The following is a 10,719-nucleotide window of genomic DNA, read 5'->3' as shown; positions in this document are numbered from 1 at the left end:
CAGCTTCATGTAACTTGTACTTGAAAACTTGTACAAGTTTGCATGTATAGAGGCTCCAAAAAGTTGAGTTGAGTGTTCGCAGCAAACTTTTTAAACTAGTTTTAAACAGCATCTTTATAAGACAATATTCTGATGCTTTCTCTAGTCTGGTCTTTCAAACATAGTAACACTACAGGTCCCTTGTAAGCAACAACCTTTATCTAATGAGGGTTTTGGGGTCTGTTGCTGAAGAACCAGTTCTATTGACTTAAAGGTGAGTGGAAGTCTTAATTTCACCTCTTCCTGTCACACCATGTTGATGTTGTCTACACTGTACAATAAAAGGGTACCTGTAGGGGGAGTTAATATGTTTACTTGACCTGATAGAAAGACAATAGAGGGATTTGAATGTTTAAGATGAATACCGTATAAAAAGTCATGGTGAGCATATCTGTTCACTCAGCACCAAACACAATGTGTGGATACTATTTGCAACCACCAATACATTAGACTTTGAAGCACTGTGAAGTTCAGACCAAAATTAACAAGAAAATTGTAAACTCAATCTCAAGAAAATCATTATGACACGTGTATTCAAATGAATGTCCTATTAAATTTCCTTGCTTTAAAATTTGCCACTCAAAATGTTAGTCCTATCTGATCTGCATATTCCCTGAAACAACAGCAGCCAAAGAAAACCATCTACACACATGACCCAACCAGGTAAAACGATGACTTACTGGCCAAACAGCAACCTACAGTACAGTACAGGATTGTGTAGCTACATTTTGTCTGAAGCAAGGAAATAACTAACTTAAAAAAGCACCACAGATGTTTTTTAAATAGCACCAGTTGTCAGAATGTATATGGCGTGTTTTTGGCAATGTACAGCACTGAATTCAATGTTTCCAATGTCTGGAGTAACTTTTAGCAGCTGCTGCAATGCTCAACCTCCCCTTTTGAGCGTTCATCGTGTTAACTTGCACATGCTTGTGTTTATAACCAAAAGCAAACATTTTGGATCCCCTTATGTCAGTTCAAAGCAGCATCATGAAGCACTGTGTCCGTTACATACATACTGTAAATACACACTGTGAAACATTTCTATCTGCACAGTTTTTGAATTAGATGATTATACATTTATATTTATGTGCTCTGCAGTGATACAGATTGCAAGAGAGCACTAATGATTCCATTCTTTCATGCCAAAAAATATTTCAAAAAGATGAATGCGTGACTGCAGAAGCCAGCTGGGTAATCAACCAAAAAGAAAAAACTAGCGAGGAGCTAAATCACTGTCCTCAAAAGAACAAATGATAAGCGATGATGGCCCACAAATAATTTAACAATTACATTTGCTATTCACACCAATGAACGTTGCTATAATAACTAGTTTGCTGTATCTTTCTCTGAGAGTCTCTGAGTAATAGACAGTGAGATATACAGTACAGTGACAGCCATTTTGGTGCACCATTCTCTTTTGTTTTGTACACAACTGAAAACCTCAGACGGACGTCATATTTATCTTCTTTGTGTAAGATTCTGCATTGCTACAGTATAAAGCAACACATTGATATAAAAATAATAGAATATATTCTTACATTCTTGAACAAGTACTGTCTGCAAATATATACTCATATAACCATTTTGGTTCCATGACGATATACTGTCTCTATATTTCCTGGCTCTATAATATCAAATTCTTAAACTAATTTCTAGCATTTAGAAGATTTCCATCACTCACATATACTGTAGACATTGGTCTGTTACATCATGTTATAATGTGTCACTGAAGCAGACCCTACACTACACGGTTCCCACTCAGTCTTCAATATAGTTGAAGTGCATCATATTTTCTTCTACAAAAAAATATATAAGACAAGGTATGCTTACTTGAGATATTATTTACACGGTGTAAAGAAACTTTTTTTTTTTCAAATTTGAAATCTGTAATGCCTTTTTGTTCACTCGAGACTGGACAAAAGTTGTTTTATCAATACACTGATGGCAAGTATCTGCAGTGTTTTGCATTACACACAGACTCATATTAAATGAGCTTAGCTATATTAGCTTTGCTTTGTTTAAAGTTTAATTTAGAAGAAATTATCTATCTCAATGACTCTTGTCATTAGGAGATAATATTTCTGTAATTAGCAATTGTTTTGGTTTAGCAAGCATTTTGCCTGTGATTCTGCCTATAGTTCCTGGAGGAGGTATTTACTATAATATCCATTATTCTTTTAAACAATGTTCTTGACAATAAAGAAAATACCCACTGAAAGTCTTTTAAAGTCTGATAGGTGAAAATATGATTATGTAACCTATGCTTGGACTTCTACTTTTATTATAAAGGAAGTTAATTGCAACATTTTACTGGCCTATGAGCTATTTCATTTGAAAGACAGAGCAGTCATTTGTGATGTGTTACACTGCACTATATCATTGAATGAATCTGCAGTTCAAGGCCAAAATGTTAAGATAATATTGGGAGCTGTATGTCACTTCTGACCATGAGTCAAAATACCAGTATGTCTAATTATTTACAGGAATCCAAATGATATGATCAAACTTTATATGACAACACATGTAAATTGCTAGTTTACTGTATTGATGCTGTGTTGATGCTTGTATGTTATTCCTTAAATGTAAGTCACTTTGGATAAAAGGGTCTGTCAAATGAATAAATTTAAATGTGATGTAATGTAATTTGGGCTCAAATTTGCTTGATTTTCTTTTGTTTGTTTTTTTAAATAAGGAAAACGATATGAAAGTTTTAGGTGTTGGGTGAACTTCAATGAATGCATTTCAAGAGCAACTAAATATGGTCCAATAAGTAAAAAAGCAGCAAAACCTTTTGACTTGCCTGGCATGTGTTAGCACCAGAGATTCTCTATTCTTAGCATATGGGATAAAAGTCAACAATACGATATGTCTCTCTTTATGCATCTTAAAATATGTAAAGCCAGAGCGAAATGACACCGAAGCCAGACTATAGTTTCTCCTCAGCTTGAGAGTCAAGAGTGATACAGTACTGAGATTTTCTTTACAAATAGTCTTTTAATGAGAAAAATAGTTCGTTTTTTCTTCATACGCCACAAACATAACTAATTCTGTGCTATTTGGATTTGAGTCCTGTACTGTACCATCAACTGCAAATTATAACTGTTATTTCAAAATGTGTTGCACTATTAGGGGCTCATGACAAAGTTACAGTACATGTGTGAATCAGAGACTGCATTTTATAAAAAGAGCATCACAATGGACTTGTTTCTTTTCACTCCAGACTACAGTTAGTGAGGTAATGTTCAACTAATGTACTATAAAAAATATCAATTGATAGACATCACAGAAGTGGTAAAGAGCAAATCTACCTGCCCTAATTACCAAATTATCTACAAACAATTCTGGGTATTTTAACGGCTTCAAATCCACTGAACTTATCTAACCTCATGGCATGTGCTATTATTGCATCTCAACGCTACTGTGGCAAAACTGCCTGAAGGGTGGAATTTGAAAATTTGAACCTAAAAGTTTCCTTATTAGCCAGAACAAGAGTACACCAGCATTATTTGTCAAGAGTAACATTAGGATTGTGTCTGCCAGCACACTAGGTTGTTTTACTGAACTGTTTGTTTTTTACCCATGCACCACAGTATTTTGTAGTTCATTTAAAAGTCTTACTACCTACTTTCAGTTAAGGACAGCATGTTTCATTGTCTTTTGCTTCAAAATTCGGGACTAAACAGATCACTGTCACGCTTTTCTTATACATAACAGCTACCCAGTGTTTGCTCTGGTAGTGGTGATCCCCCATTTTTGTCAGTAGCATTCAAATGTTTATACCATGCAAGTAATATCTTTTACTATACACTATGTACATGGACATATTTCTCAGTGGCACATTAAGAGGTATACAGTACTTTTTTGGAAGGATCGGACCTCCCTCAGGCTTATTAAGATGTCTCACCCATCCAGCTCCCAATCTCTTTACTTCACTAAGTCTCATTAAAGCCCTTGGTGATGAAATAACTGCACAGTCACACAATTTCCCACCACCATTGGTTTGAAGAGCTGTCTTTTGAATTTTCAGGGTTTTCTCTAAGTTGGTCTACTGAAGTTTCAATCAAAACATATAAAAACAATATCATACCACTGAACCTTCACTATGTATGGAGCAATGTACATTTCAGTGCTTTAGTTGAGTTAGTTTATCATTTTGGATGTGGTTAATCCAATGCAATTTGGAGGTGATGTATAGGCTCACGCTCTTTATTTCCATTACTATTTTTAAGTTCTCTGACTTCACTCTCAAACAGTCACAGCAGCATCTACATAAAACTTTTTCCATATTGAAAAAAGTGAATATATTTTAGATTAATTTCTGTAGCTGCATGCATATTATTGACCAATTTTAATTTATTATGTAATTTCTTATTTTACATTTTACAATAAACAGACTAATTATATCTACAAATTTCATCTGTCAGTGTTTTGGTTTCCTTTAAAATATAGGATAATTACAACATCGAACAATATGTTCAGTGTATGCAGCAGTTTTGATTTAGCAGATACAATGTATGCAATGAATTAATTTATCAACAGAACAATATAATGGGACAATATGTTGGTACAGTACAGTATGTACATTACACGCTATCATTATTGTTAAAAGATTTAGCGTTGTTTTAAATTCTTGATTTAAATGTTTTAAAGGAAGTTGCAGGACTTTTCTATGACTGATAACTAATATTGATTCCATTCTTAAACCTTATATTATTGATAGGAAATAGTGATTGTTTTGTAAGAATTTGTTAGAAATGCTCTGCCAATATTAGGGCATGTCAGATTCCCATACTTAGCTAACAGTAATATCTTGCTTATTTCTTAGCAATGTTTAAGACTAAATCATTATAGTCCTAATTGGGGAATTCATTGTTAATTGATGGCAAGCACACTGTCCCTAGTGTTTGCCTTGTCTTTTCAGACACTGTTATATGCAATGACTTCAGTCCCCTCTCTCATGCAGGCCTAGAAAGTACATTGCCAAAGTTTTTCAACAAAACAAACCTAGTGCCTTCATTCATTCAATGAATTCTCTCCAGAGCTCTGCTAAGAGGACCCACAGCAACACAAACATCAGAACATCTGCAGTGAAACATTCAATAAACCAAAATGTTATTTTAAAAGGAAACTATGGTACTCTTCTTCTTCTATGTAACAAATACCTTTCTATAAATGGCATAAAAACAATGATAACACATTATAACAGCAACAATTAGACATTTGATTTGTAGAACATTATGCATCAGAGCGTCTGCAGTTTTTTAAAATATCTCTATTTAAATATGCCATAATATCGAAGAAGAGGTCCTTGTTTCTCTGTCAGTGCGATTTTGAATCCAACCACCACTCCAACAAGCACCTTCTAACCACAGATTATTTTAAACAAAGGCAGCAGAGCAGCCTTTTCTCATTTCTTTATATAAAAAGTTCCAAAAATACAATAATACAACAGTTGTGAAAATGAAAGTGGCATTTGTATTCAATTATATGGAAGGATCAAACATTAGTACAGCATCACTTTATGATTTCCTTAGCACCTTAGGCTGTGAGAAGAGCCTCTGTTTGACACCACTGCTCAAGCACCTATGATGAGATGACTTCTTCACTGATACATTTCAGTCACTACAATCAGTCAGAGCCTTAGAAAGAACGTAAAAACAATCTTGGTCACATGGCAGTTCCTTTCTCTTTTATCTTGGTTAACAAAAGTATTGTCTGTGAAGTCTTTAATTACCACCACATTCACAGAGGTGGACAGTAGCTCTCATTAATATGTTTTTGTTGTTTGGGTAGGGAATCCATCAATGATCAGTGATTTTCGTGGTCTATGTGCATTTTCATGCCACTTCATTCTCACTGAAATTATTCATGCTGACTCTGTTATCTTTGGAAGTGGAGACTGTGGTTTCACTGAAGTTCTGCATGGTAATAATACGTTTATTTCAAAGTTATTTCCACAATAAATCATCATATTGATACAGTAGTTGCAGACAAACTTGTACACATAATAATCCCATCATAAATAAAGGCACTAGCTTCTTTAATAAAATTACTAAACTAAAGCAACCTGCATCTGTATGGTGCATAAATGGACCTTTTTTCCCCAGTGTACTGGATATGGTCGTGAGTTAAGACACTTCTCTTTAAAATAATTTTTGCTTGTCTATTCATGCATGATCATTGCTCTCAGGAGACTTATAAATATTTATATTAAATAGATGTACATGAAAAAACATCGCCTTTTCACTCCACATTAATTTGAAAACCAAAAAATGAGAGAAGTCAGTTGTCAGAGCAGCATTTTTGAAACCTTGACACTGCTCTTTCTGCAAGAATTTATTGTGGAAATATCTTAATAAAGCAATGGAATTTATTCACTTAAAATGTGGTTGATTTAGAAGACTATGTTGGAGTTGCAGCTGTGTCAGAATCTGCTCAAAATCACAATATAACATTACACAAATAAATACATACATAAAATCTGCACATCACCACTTAACATACCTCTGAGCAATACCACTCCAAACACAATTCAGCAGAACATGGACACTGCTTTGATGTTGTATTAGGAGCTCAAGATATGTTACCGCAACATCTACAAGTGAATATATCTGCTAGAGAAACTGAGCACCTTTTCAGCAAAACTGACAAATAAATAAATGAACAGCAACAAAAGTTTGAGCTGTTGGGAGTACACACTCACTCTTTGTTGAATCTAAAATATGACTGAGCTACAGCATGTGTAATATGAGAGGTGAGTTTCTGATGTTATGGCACTTCCTTTACATACCCAATAAAATTCATTTAGCTCATTAGTATCCACATGTCCAGGTCAGTTAGACAGGCAGATTTAATCATCTCAATCACTGGAATTTTTCAAAGTAAAACTGAGAAACATGTAAACAACTAAAACTTTTGGCTCACTTTGTGTTGCCTTCAATGCCACATACTATTTTCTTTAGGTATGACTGTACTCTCAGCATTTCCATTTCATATGACAAGACAAAAGAGACAAAAGGCTATGAATAGAAAATGACCAAAAGAGGCAGGTACATACATACACACAGACACACACAAACATGCAAATAAAAAAATCAAACAGAAATATAAATTAGACACAAGCGAAGCAGGCAACCACCCAGAAGCTCCATTAAGGCCAAACAAAGATATTGTTTTTTATGCCTTCTAATATGTATAAATACTATCATATAGCCTACTATGGCACAAAATCTTATCCTCCACTACACATCATTGTATTGAATTTAAATTAAATTGTTTTTGGCATAACTATTGTTCTTTCTGAATAGGATTTTAAACCCTCTACACTACCTAAAGTAGAAGAACTGGAGGAGATGTACACAAAGGAAATGGACAAGATTTTGCTCCAGTGCAAACTGATGAGTTATGATAAGCTAAAGGCAGAGTAGTTAATTGGAGCAATTAAATTACTTTATATAGAATAACTGAAAGTTATTACCACTGTTCATTGTGCCTGTTAATGGTTTGTGTCAAGTGTGTGAAATGCAAATGTCCCAGTAAGCCCCTGGTGAAACCCTGTGTGATTTACTACTGAATGACATCCATTCAATAAGAAATTACATTTAGTGAAAGTTAATTAATAATTCATTTTGTAGGCCAAGTAAAGTAGTTCAGGGTTCTCGTCCTGATCATTTACAGAGCAGAAAAGATGAGGAAATGACTGACGGTGAATTTCTTCACTTATGTGACAGAATTATCATTTTAAGACAAATTAAAGAAGTACATATTAGAATGGAAAACTAGAACATATCATTATAAAAAAAGCAAGTACAATAATGACTACAGAGATGAAAAAGGCTAGTTTGTTTTGCTGCTGATCCTGGTGGTGGTGTGGTCTCGTGTCCTGTGCTCTGAGGTATACTTGGTAGGGAGTGAGAACACCCACATTTGTGAGGCGAGTTTCTCGGCAGATAAGAGACGTTGCTGGCGGAGAGGATCCCGTGGAAGGTGCTGTAAACGGAGACCCACAGGGCTTTTATGGGGGGGATTGGCTCGGCACAAGAAACATGACCCAAGCCTGGAGAAGCACTAGAGTAGAACACTAGAGTAGGAAACCTGGGGGTTTTTTTATTAGAAAAAAGTTGGAGCTGGTAATCATGTATTGGCTCTTTTTGCATTAATCTTTTTGCACTGGAGTAAAACTTTGCAAAACTGTGGCAGCTATCATTTTGATTTGAATTGCTAAAAGTCTAAATACATTTTTTAAAGGGAATACTACTTGATTTAAGCATACACAGATCATTGTTGTGCATTTGGGCATCCCAATGAGTAGTTGGAAAAATAACTTTAAAAAAACATTTCAGAGGGAAAGCCTTAGAACCAAGACTCGGTGATGCCATACCAATCACCGCTGCTGCTATTCACTGACGGTGACAGTATGTTGGGACCAGATTTTAGACACAAACATTAATCTGGACTTTTTTACTGGAAAAAAAAGTTGTTGTGGGTTTTTCTGATTTTGGATTCTTCTAAAAACATTTCTTGTCATCACAGATTAGCTCATGAACATGGCAGAATGCTTACTACTGCAGATTGAACTGACCAAGGGTGTAGCTACACTATAAATGTGAATGCTGAAATTTAGTGCCATTACCCTTAATAAATATCTTTAATTGATAGTGTTATTTTTTCTATCTGGTGTGTAGCTAGTTTCATTTTGGAATGGGGGCATATTGCATGTTTTAGAGAAGGGTGGCATGGTCTAGGTCTATGTTGTCCATGCTGGCCAAAATAGCCTTCTGGTCCTCCCGGGGTGTTCGGCGGTACAGCAGAGCAGAAAAGCGAGTATATGGGTCATGGAGGATGGGCCGTTTCTTCTTCTTGCGGAGGTAGAGAGCTTCTTCGGGCTGGAGTACCTGAGAGGTGTAGGCCTGCTGGGTCTGAGAGGTGGAGACACCTGGTGGAAGGGAGATAAAAGGTAGGTCATTGCCACCGGCAAAGTTTACAGGCAATTCTGCACAATAATCCCACTGACATGACTAGAGCAGTCGTTTCCTCTCCCACCACTATTTAATTTTACCATGTGATGTGAGATCATGAGTCTACTCTAGCACATCATGTAGTCAAATGTAAATGCTGAAACTAACACTCACACACATTCATACACCGGTGGAACAGCCACCAGGGGCAATTCAGGGTTCAGTATCTTGCCCAAGGACACTTCGACACGCAGCCTGGAGGAGCCAGGGATTGAACAACCGACCTTCTGATTAACTGGCAACCCGCTCTACCTCCTGAGCCAATTGCAACTCAACAAGCAATTGATACATGTGTGTTAAACCCAGAACCCTACTGAACCCATATGCTATACTTTAAAGAATGGGACTGGTAGATGTATGGCATAATATTTATGTCACTATAAACATACTGTTTCATTTGAAACTTCAATCACAACATAAAAGAAATGTATCAAAATATTTAATACATATATATTGCTTATTTTGATGCACTTCTACACTTCTTATATGTTGAAAGTGTGTGATGTTATATACAGTAACTCATAAAAGTGTGTACACCACTCACATTTTTGTAAATATGTGATTATATCTTTTCATGTGACAACACTGAAGAAATGACACTTTGCTAGAATATAAAGTAGTGAGTGTACAGCTTGTATAATAGTGTAAATTAGCAGTCCTCTTAAAATAACACATCACACAGCCATTAAGGTCTAAACCGCTGGCAACAAAAATGAGGGCACCCCTAAGGCTACCATTAATTCCCAGCCTTAACCCTCTTGGGCATGGAGTTCACCAGAGCTTCACAGGTTGCCACTGGAGTCCTCTTCCACTCCTCCATGACGACATCACGGAGCTGGTGGATGTTAGAGACCTTGCGCTCCTCCACCTTCCATTTGAGGATTCCCCACAGATGCTCAAAAGGGTTTAGGTCTAGAGCCCTGCTTGGCCAGTCCATCACCTTTACCCTCAGCTTCTTTAGCGAGGCAGTGGTCGTCTTGGAGGTGCGTTTGGGGTCGTTATCATGTTGGAACACTGCCCTGTCTCCAAAGGGAGAGGATCATGCTCTGCTTCAGTATGTCACAGTACATGTTGGCATTCATGGTTCCCTCAGTGAACTGTAGCACCCCAGTGCCGGCAGCACTCATGCAGCCCCAGACCATGTATAGTCTTGGCCACCCTGCTGCAGGTCAGTTTCAGGGTCTTGGCAGTCTTCTTATGGCCTTATATATATATATATATATATATATATATATATATATACACACACTCACCTGAAGGATTATTGGGAACACCTGTTCAATTTCTCATTAATGCAATTATCTAATCAACCAATCACATGGCAGTTGCTTCAATGCATTTAGGGGTGTGGTCCTGGTCAAGACAATCTCCTGAACTCCAAACTGAATGTCAGAATGGGAAAGAAAGGTGATTTAAGCAATTTTGAACGTGGCATGGTTGTTGGTGCCAGACGGGCCGGTCTGAGTATTTCACAATCTGCTCAGTTACTGGGATTTTCACGCACAACCATTTCTAGGGTTTACAAAGAATAGTGTGAAAAGGGAAAAACATCCAGTATGTGTCAGTCCTGTGGGCGAAAATGCCTCGTTGATGCTAGAGGTCAGAGGAGAATGGGCCGACTGATTCAAGCTGATAGAAGAGCAACTTTGACTGAAATAAC

The 10,719-nt window shown here is 36.6% G+C and overlaps 1 protein-coding gene across 1 annotated transcript in view; it reads right to left on the bottom strand.

The window, feature by feature from the left end:
* Window positions 1–7,869: 7,869 nt before the first annotated feature.
* LOC123963792 (protein turtle homolog B-like) overlaps window positions 7,870–10,719 on the bottom strand; it is a 108,803-nt gene continuing 105,953 nt past the window's right edge. The window contains exon 10 of the mRNA XM_046040837.1: window positions 7,870–8,977. Within this exon, the coding sequence (XP_045896793.1) occupies window positions 8,763–8,977 (215 nt within the window). The 3' untranslated portion in view covers window positions 7,870–8,762. The remainder of the gene's footprint in view (window positions 8,978–10,719) is intronic.

The sequence above is a fragment of the Micropterus dolomieu genome, linkage group LG23 (assembly GCF_021292245.1).
Source record: "Micropterus dolomieu isolate WLL.071019.BEF.003 ecotype Adirondacks linkage group LG23, ASM2129224v1, whole genome shotgun sequence".
NCBI classification, from domain to species: Eukaryota; Metazoa; Chordata; class Actinopteri; order Centrarchiformes; family Centrarchidae; genus Micropterus; species Micropterus dolomieu.
The sequence above is the reverse complement of the archived record's forward strand: the minus strand, read 5'-3'. Positions and strand labels throughout refer to the sequence as shown.